Below are 25,471 nucleotides of genomic sequence, written 5' to 3' on the forward strand. Positions count from 1 at the left end.
CGAACACCAACGACGGGGATCAACGGCGAGGGACACGGAGATAAATCATTTATCGTGCTCGAGGGGACTGTCGAGGACTCCGAGGGCAGACATACACAGGGGTGTCGCCTTCGATTTTGTTCGTCGTACTTGAACGCACTAAAAATAATGCGCCGTTCATGTCCGCGAAACCAACGTTTATATCTGCTGCGAAATTTTCGGTGATAATCCATCCAAGGTTATTTGACGAGTCACACCCACTTTCGATAACGTTTGTCCGATTTTCTAATCGTTCTGCACCATCATCGACTTCTGCCCATATTTTAAATTTAGAAACGTAAAAAATCAAATTCCGCTTTCATTAAAATATCTTATCTAATATCTCACAATTTAATTAGTGTATAATTTTATTTTAAACATTTCAATGTATCTTTAGAAATGCTGATTACTGAAAAATTAGAAATAGAGTTCTATGAATTTTGATCAACTACCATTTTGTTCAATAAAGAAAGAATACGCACGCCGTGTTTTTTTTAAATCATGTAACGAAAAAAGATCCTATTAGTATAAACCAATCAAATCTGCATTCCTCCCGCTATCCAACATTCCAGCCACGAAGTTTATATAATGTGTACAAATGTGTGTAGCTAATCTCGTCTAGAAAGCATCATCAGACTCAAAGAAGAAACCACAAGCTATCGAATTTATGTGAATTACCGTTTATCAAGCGAATAAACATTATGGACATATATTACCAGTCTCTGTTTACCGAGTAGGCTATGGTAGGGCTCTTTGAATGCTAATAGAACCGATCTGTTCTACGTTTGCGGGCGTTTCAAAGACAAAATATGTTTCTGGCCCTTCCCGGCTCGTGTTTCGTGAAGGGAACTATAAAAAAGGCCGGCGGACGTATTGAATGACAGTAATCGTGGATCAAACGGTGATGAGTGGAACCCCCGCGAGCGCGTTTTGGCGAACAAGGAAGGCACGTAGCGAAGCTTAAGGTCGTGTTGTGGGAAGAGGAGGGCGATTGGCCAAGAAAAATGTAAGTAGATCGACGAAGTTCGAAATAAGAGAGAGAGAAAGAGAGGAAGACGAAGCATCGGTTAAACGGAGAGAGAAGACGAGAGAAAGAGAAAGAGGACTGTGGGTGGCCGGCAGGAGACGCAAAGCGAGCAAGGTATACCGACAAAGTGGGGGATGAGAGCGTTGGAAGGGGGAAAACTCCAATGGTAGGAGAAGTTGAGGATCGGGACAGGAGGAGAACGATAATGAAAATGCATGACGAAGATATAGGTAAGAAGCTGCGGAAGATGAAGAAGGAAGAACAGAAGAGCGAGCAAGGACACGAGGAAAGTAGACGAGGAAGGTAACGAGAAAACAAGAGGGATAAACGAAAGAAATGAGGGGGAGGGGGGGGGGAGAGGTATGAAAAAAGATGATCGAGTTCGAAAGAGAGAAAAAGAGCGTAGCACGCTGGAACGAGCAAAGTTCTCCGAGAGGAAGAGAGAGCAGAAGAGCACGGTATAGAGCGAGAGAGAATGGTAAAAGTCAGAAATGGGGACAGAGACGGAGGACAGGTATGATTGAACGGGAGTGAGGAGGATAGCAGGGTAGGAGAAAAAGAGAGAGAGAGAGGAGGAGTGGATCGGAAGGGAGACAGAAACAGCAGCGAGATCGACGTAAGAACGTAGGAAGGAACGAGAGGCTCCCGTGTCGTTCGCGCTTGCATTGCTTTTCGAAGCTCGCGCGCGAACGGTCCGCTCTTGTTGGACGTATACGTGTGCGCCGATCGATAAACACACGTGAAAATCCAGTCGGTCCTCGTTTACGGTCGATGGTGTATCGGCTGATATAGTTGGCGAACTCGAGATCGTTTATTTATAACACGGTTGCGGGAAAGCTTCCACTCATCGTTAAGTACGATTCGTGTTCGTTCGATTATCAGTTCTATCGTAGTTTCCGCAAACGAAGGAGAAAAACGTGGTGCACGCGAATCGAATCACGCGGAACTCGCCGGCTCACGGAGAGGCAGTCGCTTCTGAAAGATCTACCGGCTGCGTCGACCCGTCGACGGACTCTGGTACAACCATTCGCAGTTTCGAAGAATGATTGCGCGTCTTTGAGGTCAAGGAGAATAACGGAGAGAAAGGTAGAGTGCAAGTAAACTTTACGAGGAAAGCCGAAGCGGAAGGATCTACGCGGGGTCACGAAGAAAGGTATCTGTGCACCGCATGTACGATTTTCACGTTGTACCTGAAAGCGGTTTCGTGTTCCTGTACTGATCGTGTCTTTAATTATATACCTTTGTGTCTCTAACGTACTTCTCTCTACTCGCTTCTTATTTATCAATCGATATATTATCGACATATTTACGACTTTCTGTTATTTATCTATCATTCAGACAATTTACTGTTCCATATGATCCGTAGATAGATTTTATGTCAATAAAACTTTCTAGTAAAGCGTTCGAAGATTAGTAGATACGAGAATAACATTCGCTACTAAAAGTGGCTGCACTTTGACTCCATTTGGCCTTAAGTTATACATTTGTCGCTTAATCGTAGTAGCAATCAAAACGATGACATCATACTCGCTCGCGAGCCAAAATAAACTTCGCTAATCGTGCACCGAGAAAACGCAGAACCGCGTTCTCTGAGGCTCTCTTTTCTAATCAAAGTGTATTCAATCGAATAGACTAATGTGTTCTAGACAATCGAGTCTACGTTTTACGCGTTTCTGGCAGCGAATTTACCGATGTTTAGATAAAAACGTAGAAATTATGCGTTGTTTCAAGGCATTGTTGTTAAATACTGCGAATTTTGCAGCGCTAGTTGTATAAATAAAACGATAAGTCTAAACCAGACAACATGAGCACGGTAGAGGATCGTTTATGCTAGCTCTAAGACCGTGTCATATGAACCTTATGCGAAGACAGACATTCCAGCCACGAATGCCATGGTTGAAACGCGAGAATCCACGCGAATCGTGAAAATAACAGAGACGTAGACTTTTACGATCGTTTCATTATGTTAATTCTATCCAGCAACATCTACTATGTTCCTGGTATTCGTGTACCCAGCGTTTTTCGAAAGAAGATCCTAATACCTGCTATTTCTCGCTACTACACGCAAATAAAACCCTCGCATCTCGTTATATTCTGTCATCGTTATGTTCTTTAAACGACAGCTCACGATATGAATAATTCATGATACTAATTAGTCGAGGTTCGACCTATCGTGTCCAGTAATGTCTATGATCGCCTTCTTTTCCTCTTCGCTTTGCCGATATCGATAACGACGAATACCTTTGTGATAATAGAAATGTAAGAAGTTATTTACCCAGCGAACGAGAATTAATTAACTGTAAATTGAGACGTATTTAAAGTTACTATTAAGAAGTCTACATTACTTATTTGCTAAAATACATTATAGTTTCAATATTTCGCGATAAACAAAATAATACAAATTATTAGGGTAATACGTAGCGAAGAATAATTTCAAAAGTTCCTCAATTTATGCTAACGAAATTCTAATAATCTGTTGTCAATTACTGCCAACAAGGTGAAGGTGAGGAAATTGAATTAATTTCAATTTGACACATGTTAGTATTTCCAATATGTGTTTAAAAGGAATTTCATATTCATGGCTGTGTAGGTATTTCTTGAGAACAAACTTTCAATCCACCTTTTCATCGATTCGATATAGGGCGGTGAACAACCATTTGCTCGTTAGCTTGTCCAATTTATCATTTTCAGCGTGTGGAGCACACCTCATTAAATACAATACATTAACGTTAGATAGGTACTAAACGTCCGACGACATTATTAAATATCAAAATTTGACGATCTTACTTAACCGGTTGTTAACTGTGGATTATATGTTCCACGCTTGATCGGAAAGTCAAAGAAAGATCGCATATTGTAAAGCTCAAGAGAAGCTTCGTTCGATGTTCAATTGGCGAAACCGATATCCATGTAATCGGATTCGGTATGCTGTCGAGGAATCGATTTCGATAAAGCGGACGACAGAAAATATGAGGACATGAACTTCGAGTTGACTATATTGTACCTCTCGTACGGAGGAATGTACCTGCCGGCGCCGCTTTGTGGCGTCGAGTTAATGATTGAACCTTTCGCATGAACCGTTTATATACGCTTCCAAACAAACATCATTGGAAACAAAGTTATTATAGTGACAATTGAATACGGTATTCTGTTTGAATGGAGTCTGAAGATATGCTTCACGTAACCGTAATCAAAGTTTCTCATTCTTATCTCTCTTATCCTCTTTATCAATTTGCTCGTAAAACTTGTAAGGGAATTCTGAAAGCATTTCTCCATTCAGAAGGAGGTATCACGCAATTATATGAAGAATTTTATGTTATTTCACACTAAAGAAACTACTTAATTTAACCGAAAAAATTATTAGTTTAATCAAGTGCAATTTACTATTTCCATCTACAAAATCTAAATACTTTCTGTACAAGAAAAAGACTCTTTAACTTGATAGCGATACCAGTTTATTTTCAAATTACAACTACAATACTCTGAACCTACAATGAGACCTTCGAGTTTTGAATTGAGGTGAAACGTTTCACACTGATAGATTTCGTCACTCTGTTCTCAAAAATATTCCATCATAGGACAAAATACTCAATATTTCTTACGATATCGTCAATTAAAGTTTTAATTGCAAATCTCCTACATGCACTTTCTTCGTGTCCAGGAACAATTTCGTGGAACGATCGAGAATGATCGTGGTCGCTGTTCATTAGACTAAAGCGACTTCCCTGAAGTACAAACAGGGATGACTAGCCTGGGATGTGTTATAAATCCTTTCTGACCTCCTCACGTTGCGACGTAGTATTGTGATACGCCGATTAAGGAAGATTGGAAGAGGAAGATATAATCCCCCGATTCGACTCTCATAAGAGAACGTAATGCACGGGTCATATCGGCGTGTACGATATTACGTTTATTACGCGTTTCTCCGATACGCTATGAGAGGACCGAGTGGCGCCAACCAGCCGGTCTCCGCTTATGTATACCTAGCTATCTACGTACGTTTCTTCAGAAACGTGTATTAGGCCCGCGTATTCGCATGGTCACCCGTCCACTGTGTCTACCTATGCTCTACACGCGTTTTATTTCCATTCGAAGAATAAGCGACGGCTCTCTGTAGACTTGGTAGACCTGGTATACCTCGTCCGCCAACAGATTAGAGCAGCGAATCGAATATTTATAGCAGCCCGTTTTCATGATCGCACGCGCGCCGTTCAACGATGTACAGAGGATAGGGGGACACAGTGCCTGTGTACAGTGTTGCGTTTCGATAACGCCACGGGAGTTCGCGATCCATTCTTCTTCTTCTTCTTCTTCTTCTTCCTCTTCTTCCGGATTTTTTCTTCTTCTTTTCTATTCTTTCATGGCAACTGGAGATAGCGTAATCTGGGAATCTGGTCGATAAATCCTGAACTATTCCGAGATCAAACGCACCACAGACTCAAACGTACGTCTCGGAGTTATTGGCAATTTTCTTGTTATTTATGCCTATAGCGCTGCTTTATGTCCGTCCCGCGATCCTGATTACAGTGTGCACGAGAGGCGTTCTTTATCCGGCGCCTGTTACCGCGCGTTTGGTAATATTTATATTTATATTCTTACGTCGCACGAATTAACAACGTTTTGCATCCGTTATTTTCGTAGTTCTGGTATTATTTCACGACCTCATTCGAACCGGTCCTGTGCACTTTCGACTACGCGAATGCACGCGAGCTATGTTGGTGATTAACGACGTTCCTCCGTCCTTGGCTATTTCCAATACATGTCTCTGGCGCCAATAATAAATTAATAATTTCCGTGGAATTCGCGATACCTGTCCTTCCCTGATATATATTTCTTTTTTCTTTTCCTTTATCAAAACGTGACATTATTGAGTCGAAGGTCAGCCAAATTAATGGAATGCGGCATTATTTGTCACTGTTTTCGATTGTGTTCTCTCGATCAATTAAAATTGTCACTCTGTGTGAACGTAGTTGCTCCCAATTGTACTGTTCCAAGACGCGAGACACAGTCTTGCTGTTTGTACTAACGAGCAACAACGTTCAACGGACTCGTGAAACTGCCGAGACCACAAACTTACTCTTCTTGTCCACCCGGAAACATCGCACGGTGCTATATTTCTCACGCAGTGATTACTTCGCTTGCGGTTCAAGAACCTTCGACAGACCAGCGGTCCTTAATACAGAGAATGCAGATTAATGGTAACGTAGTTACTCCGCGAACTCGAATAATTTCTATAATTTAAACTACATTAAGCATTCGTCAGAAAAATTCATTTAATACATAATTTGCAGAACACTTGCATCTTATTAACCGCATGTCAAGGTAATAGCCAGGATGAAAGTCATGGATATCTTAAAAAAGTGATTGTACAGTTTGCCCCACATTAAACATCTAACACTACATAACCATAAAAATACATTTAATACATAATTCCGAAAATACCGACATGAATCACAGACCACGAATCTTACTTGCCGCATCTCAAGGTAATGTCCAGGATGTACGCCATGGAATGGCCAAAAACATGTTATGGGGAGCAAGCAGCATCGCAATGGCCTTGCCTAAAAGTCGGTAGCTTACGAAACAGCACGTGGCTGCGGTATCGTCGGGGTGTGGTCTTTGCGGTTTCTCCCGTTACATCATCACAAATATATGGTCAGTCTAGTCATGCACTTTCTGCCCGCGGTTAGCATTCTTTTTTTTTACCTTTTCCTTTTCTCTTCTTCGTCTTAATCTTCTTCGCGAGTCTCTGCACGCGCTCAGGAGGATTCACTCGTAAACGCGTATAAGATTACGTGGCACACATAATCGAGCGCGCGAGCTTTAATTAACCCTCGCTATTATTCGTTGGCACGAAGAACCGATCGCATTACGCGCGGCTGAAGCATTAAGCTGCGGTAATGAAGGAGTACGACAACCCTTGCACGTGCTGCATTCGTTTCTAAAGGTATATTCGTAAGTTTCAACCAACGAAACGTTCATTTCCTTAAGCCTTTGTAACAAAAATTGATTGAGATCCTAGCAGCTTGAATCACTGTGTTTCTACGTTTCTATAATAGTATCACGATGTTTCCCAGTCGCGTTTCTACTATCTTGGTATTCCAGAGTCGTGTGAAATTCTCGTACAGCGAATTCCGTATGAATATGAAATCAGGTACACGTTTCGCGGTTTCTTTGGCGAAAGGTATTCTTTAAACAAACTGTTTGTTCGACATTCTTTAGTACTGAGTAATCAAATTACAAGTGGCTTCGTAGTATCGATGGAAACAATTCCTCGTACAACTTTGCATTCCCACCTCAGTGTCTGGTGAGCGCGATGTTTTGCGGTCGTGGTTCGCGGAAAGTACGGAATCGGTTGGCAGAAGGAATGAATTTTCAGCAGAAAGCGGGCTGCTTTGAAGTGCAGGCGGATCGCTGCCGTTGAGTCAGTCCTTGGCATCGATCGCCATAAGTTAGCGATCGACAAGTTCGTGTACATACGCAGAAAGCCTTCGTGCGTCGTGCACGATCAATCAGCGGGTCTTTTTAAAAATTTCAGCCACGTATTACGACTATTACGAGTGATACTTAGAGGTAGTCAGCTCTCCCTTTCTCTCTCTTTCTCTCTCTCTCTGTTCTCTGACGTCTGCCGCGTTCTTTCGCGGGCCAGCTAACGCTGCTACTACGAGCAGAGTGACTCAGCGGCCAGCAATCTCATTCATCGACGCGAAAGAGGAGTATTGCGGCGAACCGCGTGTATAGAACGCTTTTGCAACGACGCTTCGGGGAACGAGATGTTTTCTAGGATGGGAAAGCGTTTTAGTAATTAGAGCCATTCGTTAAACGCGACGTCCCGTCGTTGCTTCGTGTATTCAACTTATTTTTCACATCCCTTATCCCCCCCCCCCCTCATCTCTCTCTATTTCTCTCTAGTCTATTCGTTCTTGAGTTAGTTCACGACAGCTCCAACGACATACGCAGATTTACTATTCGTATATAACGCGAGCCACGTGAACTTTCAGTGATAAATTCGATTTTCTGAAATTCTAACCGAGCCCGATGCCTGGTAAATCCGTAGGGAGAATTAATTACCCGTTATAGGCAAACATGTAACTCTCCCGAATACATTCTTCACATGTAGCACGCGATATTTTGTAGCCAGTATCGGAGTCGCGCGGCTCCTTTCACGGGGCGAAGGAGGAGACGCGATCCGCGGCTCCCTTTTTGACAGATGTTCCGTGAAATCATGCCATGCAAATGGTGTACCCGCGTCAAAGGAAGTCTACATTTTTCTCCTCTACCCACGCTTCGAGCTGGCAATTCAAAGTGCACGCTTGATAATAATCGGCTGTGATTTCATCTGTTATTTTCATGAGTTGTCGTCAGTGGGTAGGCAATTCTCGAGGTCTAAAATATATTGGTTGCTTTGATACGCCTATGTACATTCACTTTTGTGGTATTGATATTGTTTAATAAGAAACAATTTTACGCAGAATCGCATAATCCTATTGCAATTAACTTTCAACGCATCATTCCTTGGAATATCGGAGTTAAAAGTTGAAAACTATAAAGATACAGTCGTCTAATCTATATAGAAACGTATGTATTTAATTCCAACAAGAAGAACAATGTGTCGTTCGTTCGGTAAATAAAAGGATTAGAATGTTTCTCGTTGGCACGCAGATAAGTACATCGTTGTAATTCTTCGCGGTAGATTCGCACCAAAGATAGAGCTATTCGTCAGTCAGCGGCTCTATTTTTTCCCTGTCTGGTTAAAAATAGATACAGACAATCCGTGTCAGCGGTTTGTGACCCACGGGCTGTTTTGAAACACTTTTATTTCTTCGATGCGCGTGAAAATAGCTGCCCATTTATTTCTGTGTCGTTAGCTGCCCTATATTTTTGGTCCAGTAATTTACTAAATCCAAACACTCTGATAAATATATCGCGTACCCATCTACGCGCTATCGCCCGAGGTCGATCATTTTCTTCATTCTATACCGTGAGTGATTCGTTATTACTATAATTTTCAACGTTTTATCCGTAACAATCGAATTTGCATAATGATATAGTAAAAGTTTCACAAAATAGAAAGTGTCGCTAATAGCCTAATCTGTACCATTGTTTACAAGGTAAAAGCTCTCTATCAGCTACGTCCTATCAACCGGACCGTTTCGAAAGAGACCTGGCGTTTTTAGAATCGAATCACGTCAAATTTCCCAGTTGCGCTCTGACTACGAAATTACACTTCATTGTTCACCAACCGCAATTTACATACACGGCAGAGCACGGTTATCGCTATTAAACCGTGCACGAAACATGCCCGCACGCAATTTCGTGGCAATGCTAAGGCCAGATTTTTCTCGCAAATTGATCGTTGATTCTGTTTCCTCTCTGCTTCCCCAACCGGTTGTATGCAACTTGCGACGACTTCCTCTTGGCAATTTATAGCCAGACGTTTTCTTTGCCAACGATTATTTTCACAAATGCGAACACTTCCATGAACATGCTTCTTCTTTATTCTACAAACATGTGTTTTGTGGAAGCGATAAAATTCCGTTTACTATCAATAACGATCGCACCCAAGGCCTGGCTGTCTTGTACATCTGTCGTAGACCGTCCTAAATGTACTTGACAATCGTTCCGCCCTCTCGTTTCTCTTCCCGACAGTCGTCCACGAAATTGCATCTTAACGTAATCCTCCAGGATCGATGCTGAATCATACATAGAGACTTCCAAAGCGTACGAGACGTGCATTATTCTACGCTTACGAATCTTCGAATTAATGCAGCTCGTGCGTGCATTACGGTGAATCGGCGCGATTACGTTTTTATTTCGATCGGTAAATGAAGACTGGCGGATTGTTATCGGGTCGCAATAGCGGCCGATTTAACGAGGCGCAAATTGTCGACCACCAGTATCGCTTTAGTTCCTTCGTTATTTACACTGAGTCACACTGTAAATATAGATACGCATTCATGACGCGAACACCACGAGAGCAGCGTTGGATACTTTTATCGCCGTGACTTTCCCCGTTGCATCGGTGATTACCCTAATTCCCTCGATTACCATAATAAAACGTTTCGACCTGTCAATTTGCCCGCTGATCAAACCTCCGCGGGAAATTGGAACGTTAACGGTATTGAGATCAGTTTTAACAATTCAACAAAGTCGAATCCCGGATGGTTACAAAAACAGACTGATTCGTCATGATCGTATCTAATGTCTTACACATGTTTCCCGTGGGAATTTTGTTTATTAGCTTTCGAACGAAGAGCAGGAACTTGATTCACGAGCTTCCACGTGGTTGGAGAAAAATTGCGCTGAACGTAACGAAATTGCAATGTTACGCATTGGATTAATAATAGCGGGTATCGTGGAGCAGTTGTGCAAAACCGTAGAGAGATGAATTGCCATTCGAGTTTGAAACCATGCCAGGTCTCGTCAATTCTTTTTTTGTCTTTCATTTTAAATCCGTACTCCCTCTGGTATCGTTCATAACAAAGTACTTACGTATGTGTCAAATGTAGTAAATTCTTCAGTATACGTACCTATGTGTTTGTGCACAGTAAACGAGCAACACGACACGATGTTCAAATACATGATTAATCGTGCTATCGTCCCGAGCAGTGGCATCGATATCGAAATGTAATTAAAAGGCATATCGCTATCTCCGTTTTCACTGTTAAGAATATCGAATTTGATGCAAAATCTCGGCACAAGTACGAAGATATATGTATCTGGAATCTCGTATCGAGGAATTCGTAATACTTTTTTCTGTGCGTATTATTCAGTGTATAATATCATTCAGTTCGTTATCGTCTTTTTGCAACTCGTTTTGACGAAATTTTGACGGAGTTGATTGACAAAACACCCAAAATTGCGCGACACGTTGATAACGTATTTACATGTGCGTCTATAAAATTTTAATCTTTTAAATAAGCTCAGACTACATACTTATCAGCAGCGATAAATATATGAACCAATACAATGTTGATTTCCATTGTTCCGCTTAAATATAATACAAATATCAGAGATATGCACATATTCAATATACTTATTATGTCATGGTTTCGTTTTAATATTAGATACAAGAATCGTGATTTATGTGGTACCAGATATCACTAACTGACTCACAAATCTTGCTATACGCTTTCCCAAGTTATCAAATTTCTTCTTTAATTCCAAAATCATCTCGTAAATAAGCCAAATTGATCAGCTCCACTTCTTACAAAGTTCTTAATCTTATTACTCAGCTATATAATCAGTATTTAACATCATAAAAAAGAAACGAATTAGGGATAGCATAAACGATTGTAAAAATCCATATTTGTAGTCGTAACTTGTTACACTAACGTGACGACTAGAGATGATCAGTGTGGCTTTTAAGAAATTCAAATCTAACGATCTATCAATTTCACAGTTGTTTCATTCTAATAATACGTCCCAATTCGTAGATGACAGTGACATGGTCATAAATAATAACAAGCAAACAGAAATAATAAGTGAAACGGGTTTATATTAAAATCTGCAAGATCGACGGCAACACCGATCCATCGTTTTTACTGAGAAGAATCGACGTAATCGTCGGCTAGTCGGTTGCACTTCCGACTACGTATCGTTGGTCACGACATGACGTAACGTCCAAATTTATGATTAATCGCTGTTCGGATAGTCTCGCGTTCCTTCTTTCGGCTCGGCTTCGTAGCTTCTGCACGTCGCGACAGTATATTCGCGTTGACGAACAAGCGAGTGAGTGAGCTGGCAAGTGTACACGAGCTCAGAGCTCATGCGTACACGCATGTACGGATGCTGCCGCGGAATATAATAGCGGTAATACGATGGAACTGGGGCAGTCCTGCTTTGACGGGCGTCTTAGAAGCCTCTACCTGGCTGCTGCTCCGTTTCGCCATCGTCACGCGAATTTTTATTTTTGGAAACGTTCGATTCTAGAGGTTCGTTCCTTTTTTACTCGATTCGACGTTCGCGAAATTCTGGGGACGAATTGTGAATTGTGAAAATTTGATATCCACGATTAGGCTGCAGATTTTTATACGTTTGTGAAAAATTTAAAGATGCGATATAAAATTTCCGAAGTAGAATATTCGTTATAATATTTATTAAGCGAAAGAAATATCGTTTATTCAGTCGTGATCACGAAAATTTGTTTCTACATAAATATCCGCAGTCTATTCATGATTGATAATTGAATCGCGGTGAATTTTTTTTAGAAATCAAATTGTTTTAAAAATTCATATTTTGTTCGTCTTTCTTCCTTTGGGTGATCTAGTGAATTTGGAGATGTGAGATTTTTAAATCGAGTGAAATGTCGGTAGGTTAGGATTGTATTAGAAGCGGACAAGTAAAGCTTCGACATTCCGTGGAAACTAGAGTGAGTTCATCCAGTTCAATTTAATAGACGGTCACGTGTAAACTAGCAAAGGTTAACATGACAGAAGCGATAGACATCCGCAAGCGATAACTGTCGACTTTCACGTCGATTTATTTTTCCCATCTTACGAAAGCTAATGTATATCTTTTTCGTTTTCTTCGTTTTACTTCTTAACGATTTCTACGGATTATCGCTTAAATACACATCACGAATATTACATATGCGGTGTAGTAGCGTAAAAGATAGCAATATTTACTTTCAATCAACGTTATCCACGCATGATACGGTGAACGAGAAAATTCTTAGAATCACTAATCGTTTTCTTCTCTCGAACTTATCCATTTTTGTACTTACACACGTACACAAATAAGATAGGGAAACAAAAATCCATAAAATAATTACAAATGGCTGGTATCGAAATACTGCAATATTTCGGAGCCTTAGCTCGATGTATAAGCTTGTTTTAAAATGTTTAATTTCTGCCAGTGCACCGGTTGAGTCATGAACTTTCATCGAAGATGAACCGCCTCAGGTGAAAACTAGTTGCTCTTTAGATGAATGTCAGATAATGACGATAAGCGATGTGTATTTATACGTTGATTATCCTCGTGACATATTGTGTTCGTGCGCATTTCGCGGCACGCGTGATGCTGCTCTGTTATTAGCCTCGGTGCAATTATCAATTTGCAACACTTGCTATAGCACAGTGTTCGCGGTAGTACTGCGTGTCTCAGGATCGAGTGGCCATTTATTAAATTGTTTTCATTAATCGAACGCTGTTTGCGGCAAATGGCTCGGAAAATGTAAATCAGCGATCGGTACCATCGTCGATTTATCTCTCGCGCGGCGATGATTCGAAATCACGCGCGCTTCGTGACATCGTGGCGGTCGTCATCCAACCATTCATTTGCCGGTGATTGATCAATCGTATAATTAATACTTGTCTGCATCGCATCTGCACTTGCAGTCGCGGATTTAGAACGTAAATGATTCGACTGTTTCTGAGGAAAACTGCAGATTTATCTTATTACTCGACGCATGGCCAGACGTTGGACGTTACTTCAGTGTATTTTTATCTAGATTGTAACAAAATGTTGCTCTGTGTTCGCATTATTCGATACTTAGATCACTTTTAAACGTGGAATTAAGAATATAGATCGATTGTTTGCTATACGATCGATGCTATACAAAATATTTTTCATTTAGTAATTAAACGTGGAAATTGAGGGACAAATTAGCCAAAACAGCTCCTGTCAAGTTTTCCGCCCATTTAGATGATAATACATGTAATATAGTATTCAGAAGATTATATTCTGTCTTACAACCAAAAAAAAAAAAAAAAAAAAGAAATGAACTAAACCATCTACAATAAGTACAAATACATTGATAACAATTGTGTAATATGATAAATGTTTTTTTCAAACAGTTTGAACATATAGAAGAAAAATTAAAGATGTCAGAGTATTTTTTTGTTTCTCTGAAGAAAAACAAACCTGCACAAAGGTCATTTTTGTTATGAGCCCTTTTTTGTTATTTATTATGCACTTTTTATATATCTTCTTAGATAAATAAGAATAGAAAGTAAAAGATAAGTCGCTAAAGCAACATGCGAATACAATGCTTTATATGTACATACACATCTATTTCGTTTACGCAATATGTTTCCAGATTTGCATGGCTTTTCAACTGATGTCACATTCCGGAATTATGATAAACATAACGAATATTTGAACCAAGGGAACATCGTCTTGGGGGAAGGACGTTTCAAGAATCGTTCAACTTTTCTTTAAATATTTCATGATATTTCTGAACAAAAATATTTTTGCAAATCCGCTAAGAATTCTTGGCAATGTTTTTCATGCAATTCAATTCACATCGTTCGCATGAAATTACGCAAGTGCACGTCAATGCGAGACGTCATTTCTTGCGCATTAATTACATGCACTGTTAGCAAACACAGCGATGAACTTCAAACGACGTGTTTGAAAGCCTCTGTACAGCACTTAGCTTGCCCGATTGTGAGAGATGCTAATTGCTATCTACATAAACGTTGAGTCTTCCAACTCTTGTTAAGTGTGCGCAGAAATTACATCGCTCTGATTTGCTGCTCTTATTACTGACATTACTGTGACTACTAACTGTGACATACTACTTCAAGCAAACACGAAATGTTTAGGATTATTTATGTTTAATTAATGAAATTTTATACATTCTGTAAAAAACGATATATTCAGAAATAGAATAGAATTCGAGGGTGATTAAAAATTGAAATTTTACATATGAAATTTATATATATAACTTGTCTGGTGTGTAGCGATTAAACCGGTATTCATGGTCGATGACGCGACGAAAGCGAGTAATCGATTTATCCAGGCCGAGATGAAAAGGCCAGTCAATTCATTGAGAGAAAATTTTGGGCATCATATTTCCCGCGTGTTAACGTAACGCTGAATTAATGAATACATAAGTAGATACTGATGAAAATGATGGTTCTTCAATAAAGTACATTGTGATTACCATTAAAATGTACAATACGTCGTTTACTGAAAAATGCTCGCCAATTTATTTTTATAACTTTCTTCTCTACGTCGCATCGATTTAGCTGATTCCCTACAGGAGCCTGTCTCTTCGCCACTAAAGGGTTGTTATTAACTTTTAATGAGGTGCAGTTCGTTATAAATTCCATTCAACATCAACGAGGCAATCTCGTATCTCGAAAATCGACGACCACAAAAATTTATGTTCGAATATATTTCTGCAATTTTTTGGAGCATCAAGAAATGTTTAACACTGTATGCTTACGTTTAATTAAAGAAGAAACGAGTCTCTGCATTTCTTACATGGTATCTATCTCAATTTTTTGTTTATTGAATTTGCAAATACCCGCGAAGTTACCCAGAAACGTGGAAACTAACCTTTTCTTATCCTTGAAATTTAAAAATAGACCGAGCGTATTTTCAGAAAGATTTCCAAGAATTCTAATCCAGCGAAACGACTTCTGGTAACGATAACGAGAACAATTGTTCTTGGCTTAATGTATGTGCTACTTCGAAATCGGGAGTTCGTTAAATCTAAGCATAACGTTGGAACTCGTTCGAACGATATGCAATCCGTTTATTCTTGAAGCGAGCAATAATTAATTGCGAGTCTTGATAATCAAAAGAACAATCGTTCATTCGATCCGTAAACAATTATTCCTTCTCACTTAATCTTAAGTCAATGAGAAAGCGTTTTATAAAGCATAATTTATGTTAAAAGCCAAATAGCGTCTCAAATATCTCAATATACGCTTCGATAAACCTTCACGATTTATAGACGTATTTATGATTTTATGTCATCGCTAATTTTCAATCTTGTTACCGTGGCAAAATGTTAATCGAACGGGTTTTATATTCCACGCCTCTTCCGTTTCTGATAAAAGTTTCAACATTTGAACCACTCGGTGGAAATATACTCGTTGAGTTAAGCACAATATTATCATCTGGCTGCTTGGATAATAGTTTACACGATATATTTCTCCTGTTCGTGAGATCGGAGTCCTGTAAACTCGTAAGACGATGAACATTTTCACGCTTGGAACTAGTGAGCCGGTGCACGCCCCGGTATATTTGATACGAGCTGCTGTCGCTGCCGCTGCTGTCAGCTGTAACGTAATATAAAACTTCAAGAACTTGCTGAGAACGCGTTCTAATGGTCGCGTAAATCCGCCCACTGTATCTTGTAAACAATTGCAAGAATGCCTGATGCAAGTCAGTATTCAATTACTGCCGCGATTGTCTTCCTTGTTTTGAAAGAAATTCTTCCTAGATGCTCTTTTGTACTATCGTGTGTAATATTACTTCCGGTTCATCGTATAATGTCAGGTAGATGAAGAAGTAATGTCGATTTTGAGGATGTAGCAGTAAATCAACTTAGTATGATGTTAATTTATTTGACCGTTCTGTTTGGTGTAATTTTTATACGATTGCGTCATCATTTTGGAAGTTTCTTAGTAGGTACTATCGTCATTTCATTGAAATAATTTTGTAATGACCTAAAACGATGATAATCTGACAGTGCCGTCTGGAGTATAGTGAGGACGAGAAAGACTAATACAATGTTGTTACTTTTTCTAAATTTACATAATATAATTGACCAAGAAGAGACTTTGTTGTGTTCTACGTCTAACTATAGAAACTGCTCGATCTATACTCATTTTTATACCTTATGATATTTTATAAATATAGAACACAATTTTTTATTGTAAACCATGATAAACATGAAACATTTGAAACTGATTTTCTTACTATGATCAAACATCGAAATCATTTCTCTGCAAACGCAATATTTCTCAAACTATTCTTCGAACTTTAAACATTCAATTGTTCATAATTCAAGTTGCGTTCGGCTTAAACTGCATTGATTTCAAAAGCGAAACAAATTTTTTATTCGCAGAGTCATGTTCGCGTGATATTTATTGGTAAGAAAATCAGCTCAAGTTCACGCTCGTGAATAGGACGGAAACGGAACGTAAATTAATTGGTTCGACGCGACGGGGAATAACGATCTCCGCGAGCAACTCGAGTAGCAGGGAGTCTGTAAGTTGCAACGATACGCCGCAAATGAAAACGCGAGATCGGAGAAAGTAGACACACGTATGTAGGTAAGAAAAGATCTGGTAAACGTGTTAACGTCGTTACAATCACGAGAAGTGCACTCGACACGTTATTATGACGCGCTTTGATCCCTTTGAATCACCACAACGCATCGCGTTCATTTTCAAGTCGTTTTGCCACGGTGACTCGTGGAATTCTGCGTCGAGATGACCTTTTAAAGCGTGCACCATCTAAACATGGTCGTTCGACATCATCACGCACAGCATCGTTCCGATGTTCCCGTCTTAATGAAGATATACGAAAGCGATAAACGTTACGACCGGACCGGGCACGAGGCAATCCTTTCGCTGATGTACCCGATATAAATCGGCACGTATTTGAACGCACCGGTAAAGTTACGTAAAGTCACGTGCAGGCGGGACGAGTGTGATTTTAATGCTCCCGATAAGGAAATGCTGAATCAATAGATATTAACTCGTATAGGACTATTATGTAACTTAGTTGATCCGTCGGATGTTTCATCATCGAAGAGCCGTAAGAGTGGTCATGAGAGTCGAATGTTGTAGTTCATCGTGGTTTTGTAAACGTAAACCAGGCGAAAACCTTCCTACTTCATAAGGGAAACAATTTAAATATTCAGTCCGTTGTCAAACCAGCCCACGTTACTAAACTTGTCTAAGTATATTTCATTTTGGAGCTAAACATCTGTTTTTTTAACAATTGTTTTTGTTTTGTTTACAATTTTAAACTGTTTAGATATCGCGCGAGACAATATTCAAATATCGAAGGTATTAAAATATTACTTGTCTTAATAATTCTGTCCGTGTAGTTGATTGGTATTTGTACCATGCATTCCTGCCAATTTCGGACCATTACAGATTTTTTTGGATAATCTGTCGTTCGTAGCAACGATGCGCGTGAATTATCACAACGTTTAGCCTTGCGCTTGTACTAGACTCGAGAAAAATGCGGAGGAGTTATATTATTGCACTTATATGTATGCTCGTTTTAGATTACCATAAGTATGAGTTGTAGCGAGTATGCGTGGCCTGACGCTCATTTACGTTCAACAGCGCTACGCCGTGTATAAACTTATTCGGAGTTTAAGGTTAATTGGCGTAGCCTTGCGCACTTATTTACATCCGTGCAATCACAAATCTTCAGGCCAGAATTATCGATCGTAAATTACTTCGTACATCGTACGCCAGTCGGATCGCTCGTTCTGCTAACACGAAATGGTAATACTGTTCACCTTTGGTTGCATTCGATCTTCGTAAAACGAACATTTTTATGTCACTCCGTTGGTTTTAGCGAATTGAGCCTCGAACGTCTTAATTCTCCACGAAAAAAAAATCCCAACGGATCTACCGTAAGTTTCGATACTTTACAACCAAAGTATGATTTTCAGGAAGTTCGAAACGAAATAAGATTCTTAATTTTATCTCTTCAACTAAAGGTTAACCAAGAAATTTTCGTAACTTGAAACGAGTCCACAAATCTTCAAACAGTTATTTTGCTTCTGAATGCAACCATGACCACAACTTAGCGCGTAGAAACAAAACTCGCTCGAACTAGAGCAGGACGAAATCGAATCCGTCCTCAGCATATCGGGTAATACTCACTTCACACCGGGTTGCAAACCTAACACCAAACTAGCACAATTCGATTGGGAAATAATTATATGATCAACTGCATAAACAAAGCCGCGTAATAACTAAATTTCAGACGAAATACACAGGCTCACGAAAATATTTAAGCAGTTGTAGACAACTTCTGCGTGTTATATAAAACATTTTGAAATCTCATTAACACTATTATGAGATATGACTATCGCAATCGTATTTGTAATGTTTGAAGTAAATCTGAAAATATCTATAGAAACTACGACATATTTTGGACATAAAATTATTTGAAGTCAATTACCCGTTATATTAATAAACCTCGATATTCAGTATAATGAACTTTGACACTTATTATACAGTTGAGAAAGCTATGCATGGTGTATACTAATTTTTTACTAAATACATATATACATATACCTATGCAATAAATATCTTTCTAGTTTCTATATAGTATATATATTTTCAGAGTTTCAAAATTGACCAATATAATTATGACAGTCGTGTCTTCTTACGGTGCTAATGAAATTTCAAAACGTTTTATATAACATATACAATATGGACATGAAAGATTTCTATGATAAGTGTTCAAATACTCGTACTTTTGGTGTAAATCGTGATGCGTTTGACGAATAATGTTTGGGTGCGCAATAGGTCGTCATGTCGATGCGTCACGAGGTGTGGGTCGAACGATCCATTCGCGTATGTTTATTATTGCCGATGGAAATAAAAATAATGCAAGTACGTAGCTGCCTATATGACATCAGCCAATCAATTCGTTTTGCGTGATGATGCATGAAGTGCATCGGATGAATGCTGCGTGAGAGTATCGGTGTCATCATTTGGGTGTGGGTGCTACGAACTGTGGCTCCGTTGAAATTCTTGCACGCAATTAACTATTTCGATACACTTTGCGCTCGATCGGTTACATTCATTTTCCTGATAATTGCATGAACGCATGTCCGCCAATTGGAAATGTAAACTTCAATAGTTGGCAGAATTTATAACAACGGTGAAACACCATTTATTTGAACTTGTTGCACGGCAGACTATTCGGGTAATTGGAATTAAATAATTATTCCGACTATCTATGATTTTTTCTTTGATCGATATGCGTTCATGTTCAGATAAGTGAATTCAATCGATGGAAGTTTAATTAATAACGTTAAATTTAAATTTCGTCCTTAGAAAGGAAATTTTGTTACAATAAAGTATTACATTTTTCGAAAGTAACTATCAGATTGCGAATTTGTTTGCATTTATGGGAAATTTGGAGATGCACAAATGTACATGGTGTGCACAAATGTGTAAAATAAAAATATGAATTCTGAGGACATTTGAATTAGTGAGTTTGCAGGCACCTATAGAATGCCATCCAGAATGAAGTCTAGCGAGTTAAATTTATGTTTATTCTTAACCACAGTATATCAAATAGAATTTTTCATCCGCGTTATGTAGAAAGTTTCCAGTCACGGCTACTGCAAATTGTTCGTTATCCACTCGAGTTCGAACTCATAACTCTGGGACACGCTATATTCCGTACGTAATTACAATAATCAGACAGAGCTTTATGATCTTTAAACATAAAATTGTTTCTTGTTAGTGGCACTATAATACTCAACTCCCTCGACGGCAGTGATAAAACCACGAAATAAGACTGGAAACGCAAATAAAATCAAATTTGCAAGCCGGAGAGAACACAGTTGAGCAAGTGGCTCTTGACGTTAGCGTAACGTGGTTCAATTCACTCAAATTGCCTTTGCTATTAACATTCATTCCGCCTGAAATGGCTAACTCGTTGTCAACTAACCAATAAATTTTTTAAAACCATTGCGTAACGAAAGCTTATCACACGAAATGTTCAATGATAGTGCATGAGTGCTATTGGAAAGCGTGTTAAACGATTCCAACGAGAACACCTACGAATTTGTCTGTCATTTACTATAAATGTACTTTGCGCTTTGAAGTAACACTGTGTGTTACGCTTCGTAAACGTATATTTTCGAGCATGATGTATCGATACAGGGTTGAATATCGTGACTGCCTGAGCACGCTAACGATCTGTGCACGTTCAGTACATTCCGTTGAAGTTCGATGGCGATATAGTTCACCGAAATCGTTTTCGTGTTCGTGTCTTAACCTCTTTGCTCCTACTGAAACAAATATGTTTCACGATTTTACTATTTATAGGCCGAGCCTACTACATGCTTTCGTGCATTATCGTTCGTTTTGTAAATAAAATTTCTTGATCAAAATTTGTATGCGTTACTAGTGAGAGATGTGAGTTCTCTAACAAATGGATGAGCATTACGGAAAGAAATCTTTATGGCATCGGAAAATTACTTTGTGTACCATTGCTGTCTTGTCTTGTTTACTACGCACAACTATTTTCAGTATCTGAATTGCTATGATTATTTATGTGCGTATTCGTATTCCAATTCCATGTTTTGTTAATAGTTATATCTACGTTTAAAAAATATCTCATTTTTACCGTGATTTACCCTATCAGTCCTCATAGAACACATATATAGAGGGCGTATATGTCTCACCCCATTTTCTCCTTTGATTTGTTACATTAACATAAGAAATATTTTGTTAATTCGTTCGTTGGATCTATTTCTGATTAGAAACTTTTATTGGAAATTGAAAAAGTAGTTCAAGATTTCTGGCATAAAGCATTAATATTCTTTAAGTTCTCCGTTATAGTATAAAGTATTAGTTAACTAGTTAAAACTTAGTTATAAAAGTAGTATAGTGTGTGTGTGCGTGCGCATGCGCGCTCGCACGTGTGTGTGTAAATACCAACAATTCATTTGGAATTTATCGATGCACATAATCACAGTATAGTTACCGAAGAAAGTTTTGCAGCAGCCAGTCGGTTCCGTTAGGAATGCCTAGATTCTAAGCTGTCCACCGGTCTATTCTCGCAGTCCAAGGAAACGTATCGTCAATACGATCTTTGAAACGGCTCACAGCGTTTCTGGTCCGTGTTGGACTTCGGTTTCCATTTTACGTCTATGTTTAGATCTGGCCCAGCTGATGTCGATAAACTAGGCCGAATTGCAGCGCTTCCGTAACGTTTATTGTCGGTCCAAAGGTGATTCTTCCCCATTATACTCGGTGTTATGAATGAATTTATAACATTGTTCTCCATGATTGATGTTTCTACTCGTAACACTATTTTCGAGTATTTTCATTGATTTAAAAAGATTTAGTCACTATGCGTGACTCAGGAGTCCATTTAAACAAGTTTTGTCAACTATTCTCTGCTCGGATAGTTTCGTGTTTGAGGTCAGTGGCAGCTTATTCAAGACCTCGTGTTAACAATTGTTGATCGTCAGTTTCGCAGAATTCGCACATCAATTTAACCACACGTTACAGCTCTGCAAGGATTGAATAAATTTGCATTAACGAGGTTTGCAGGTGGGCTGCCGAGATACCAGATTTAGATGGAGCAATAGCAAATTCAGATTAGTCGTTTAGGAACAGTCATGATTCACCTCGACGCGATGCTTCGTTTGTTGCATCAAAAACGAGACACGCATTCTCATGACTTAGTCAGTCAGTTTCTCGTTCGTCGAATAGAGTTATACGTTACGCCGTATCCGACAGGTGACAACTGTCTCGGATCGTTCGGATACATGTAATCAGATTTCGGAGATAAATGGATCTTGTCTGAGAGCACAAGCATTTCTCAGAAGTCTCATTATCTTCTTACAATGGTTACACGTCTTCGATTCAAGATCGTTTCATTACCTTGCCTCTTATCGTATCATTTCTACCTTTCACTCTTATCTTTGATAAACATTTAATCTAATTCCAATGATACTTGATAAGATTTAATGCATCTTTTTTTATTGCCACCAATAAAACATCCAGAAACTACTTTTCACTTTCACCATGTAATTGAATCGATTCTTCTGTTTCCAGATGTGGCAATTGAGGTTTTGGATGTACATTCTGCTCATAGCGCTGTCGCTGGCTCCATTGCAGAGGGTCGCGGCGTGTAGCTGCATGAGCAGTCACCCTCAAATACTATTTTGCAATTCAGATTTCGGTAAGAATTTGCATGAAATTTGCTAGAAAAATACGATCTCTTCTGTTACTTTATAAACATGCTTTTTCTCTCCTCTATGATAGTCGTTCTTGTAAGAGTGAAGAAGATGATGAACATGAACGAGCATGAAATCGCCTATAGCGTGAAAATCAATAAAATCTTCAAGGTTCGTATGGCAGTTGCACTATTTTTACTTATCAGTTTTGTATCGTAATCTACACCTGATTGTTTTTTAATTACAGGTAAACAACAAGACATCGTACACCGTCCTGAAGAAAAATATTTTATGGACCGCATCGTCCGAAGTTTTATGTGGAGTGGACCTTGAAGTTGGAGAAACTTACGTTGTTAGCGGCAAAACTTATGATGGTGAAAAGGCGAACATATCGTTGTGTGGTATAAAGATGGCCTGGCGTTCTGTGACGAGCAGACAACGAAAAGGTTTCAGGCATTTGTATCGTTACGGTTGCCCGTGTAACGTAAGTGAGAAATTTTTATTTGTACAAATATGAAGCTTTCATGACACATTTTTCTGTCGATTACTTTCCTAAATATGCAAAAATCCTAATTTTAATACTGAAAAATATTTAAAATTCTATCAATCGACTAACGATGTAAAATCAATCATTTGAGATCTTTTTTACAGTAATTTACCAACTATTAACGTTAGTAAATTAACACATTGCAAATTGTACTTATAGAGTTCCTTTTCCATCTCTTATAACTTGTGACTTGTAAAATTTCGCTAATAATGATTAGTTCAATAGTGCAAGACGACACAGACAGTTGCATGTGACCGAATTCTCATCTCAGCTACGATCAATTTTAACCAATCGGCCATAATATCGAATCCTTATTGACCAAGAATTCCACTGTTTTCTTTCAATTATACTCTGCTCGTTTCATGAATTGCAGATCTATTACACACCTTGGTGGACCAAGGGTGCCGCTCTAGAAGGCACGGATGGCAAAGAATGTCTATGGGAGAGCAAACCTGGTCCGGAAGAGTGCCAGAGGGATTATGGCGTTTGCATGCCAGGACCAGCTGGATGCTCTTGGGTCCCGTCGGTTCCTTATAAGAACTGCATCAAGGAGTATCAACAGAAACGCGAGCAACAGAGGGCGCGAGAACCTTAAATCTTTCTATTTCGATGCATGCGAAAGTTCTACGGTGGAACGAGAAAATCGATCACGCTGGCGAAAAATCGACGTTGCTCGTGCCAAGTCACGTAGCATGCCTCGATTTACGAACGTATTTGTGAAATTTCGCAGAATCCCCACGAGAATAATGTTACTTCGTGTGCAATGAGCGTTCCAATATGCAGCAAATTGGCGCTGTACCATGTAAACATGTTGACAAATTAATGCTATCTTATAACGTGTGTTGTAGCGAACTGTGTACCCAATGTGGTATCTTCAAAGAAGAAATATTTGTAATAATTAAATATTCAAGAAATTTTCCAAGTCAAATGGTCGAGATAGCATTAATTCGCAATGTAATTTTTTCATTTCTGTATCGTGTCATGCTCTATTTATTGTTGCGTTCCATTAGAAGTATTAATCGGGTAGTGATATATCGACGAGTACAAAAGTTGTACGCTGATTAAATACACGAAGCAGGGAATCGATTGGGGAAAATCGTACACAGCTAGCTGAGGGGAAGCTGTTATTCAGGGGTATAATATAAACCGTCGAACTCTTGAAACTGCTTGCATTTTCATGATAAATTACTTCCTTGATGTTTCGATGTCTATTTCATCGCGTTTGTAATAATTGATATTCTATTTTCATCTTTTCTTTAATCGGTCGTCGGTAATATTTATTCTGAGATCGTTGACTTCTTTCACAAACCGAATAATAAACGTCGTTAAATATATTCAACGTTTAATTAATCCGCGTTAAGAAGAATAATCGATAAAAAACTTTGTTCGTATCGATTCAGATTGAAATTTTCCTCTTCTACCGTTAATCATCGCTGTTAACCTTATTTCGTTTAATTGAATCGTAGACTAACGTTGACTCGCAATATGAATCGACTGAATTTCGTGAAATCTGAAATAGCAGATATAGATGATTGGCCATCTTTTTAGTTGTATATATTAGGCTATTGATGTATATTATACATTTTTAAATTATTCTCATTTCATTTCGTTGTACGTAGTTTCTTCTTCTTTTATTTCTTCTATATAAGAAACTGTTAACACGTATTTAATTTTTAGCAAAATCTTGTACAGGTCTCTGAATATTTGAAACTAAGTTACAATCGAGTCAGTTAAAAAAAAATAAATGAATAAATAAAAGAAAAAGAGATATTTTATAGTATTAAAAAACAATGTTTAAGGAATATAATTTCTTACGAAAAAAAAATTCAAGTTTCCTTTTAACGATCATGTTGTCTCATTATTCGGAGGGTAGCACAAAGATGCTAAGCGTTGTGTTAGAAATGTTACAATCAAGTTAGGTACTCTAACCTATCAACTATGTATCTAAACGTAATCACGTATTGTTTCTCGATAAGAGTGACAAGAAACAAAAACCCTGCACATGGGTAGGACTTTAGTACAAAACACTAAAAAACGCGCGACGTGACGGAAGTTAGCCGGCATTTCCTAGCTTGAGAACGTAACACGAGACGATGTATGTTCTTAGTCTTAGTTCTTTCATTTGATAACTTTTGTAAAGTATTATAATACTTAAACGATGGGAAATAAATGAGAAACTCATATTCGTTCGTTCTATATACAGACCTAAGTAGTTACCTTATTTTAATTATATTCTATAACT

General features: G+C 38.8%; 2 protein-coding genes across 5 annotated transcripts in view; one reads left to right on the forward strand and one right to left on the reverse strand.

Moving 5' to 3' along the window:
* LOC126871279 (synapsin) overlaps positions 1-25,471 on the reverse strand; it is a 48,870-nt gene that overhangs the window by 13,265 nt on the left and 10,134 nt on the right. The window lies entirely within an intron of this gene.
* Positions 1,702-25,412, forward strand: LOC126871282 (metalloproteinase inhibitor 3). 3 transcript variants are annotated; one of them, XM_050629909.1, is made up of 5 exons: positions 1,702-2,198; positions 22,561-22,687; positions 22,771-22,853; positions 22,930-23,166; positions 23,603-25,412. In XM_050629909.1, exons 2-5 carry the CDS (start codon positions 22,561-22,563, stop codon positions 23,822-23,824), a joined length of 669 nt encoding a protein of 222 aa, XP_050485866.1. In that variant the 5' UTR covers positions 1,702-2,198; the 3' UTR covers positions 23,825-25,412. The 3 variants fall into 3 exon arrangements, with proteins under 3 accessions (XP_050485866.1, XP_050485865.1, XP_050485867.1); XM_050629908.1 differs by lacking the exon at positions 1,702-2,198 and adding an exon at positions 11,826-11,979; XM_050629910.1 differs by lacking the exon at positions 1,702-2,198 and adding an exon at positions 12,368-12,416.

The sequence above is a fragment of the Bombus huntii genome, chromosome 11, assembly GCF_024542735.1.
Source record: "Bombus huntii isolate Logan2020A chromosome 11, iyBomHunt1.1, whole genome shotgun sequence".
Lineage (NCBI taxonomy): Eukaryota > Metazoa > Arthropoda > Insecta > Hymenoptera > Apidae > Bombus > Bombus huntii.

Excerpts from the sequence above, each read along its gene's own strand:
- LOC126871282 (XM_050629908.1), top strand. The coding sequence starts at position 11,866 with ATGGAACTGGGGCAGTCCTGCTTTGACGGGCGTCTTAGAAGCCTCTAC. Across the intron at positions 11,980-22,560 it reads GGAAACGTTCGATTCTAGAG|ATGTGGCAATTGAGGTTTTG; the intron begins GTTCGTTCCTTT and ends TTCTGTTTCCAG. Across the intron at positions 22,688-22,770 it reads ATTTTGCAATTCAGATTTCG|TCGTTCTTGTAAGAGTGAAG; the intron begins GTAAGAATTTGC and ends CCTCTATGATAG.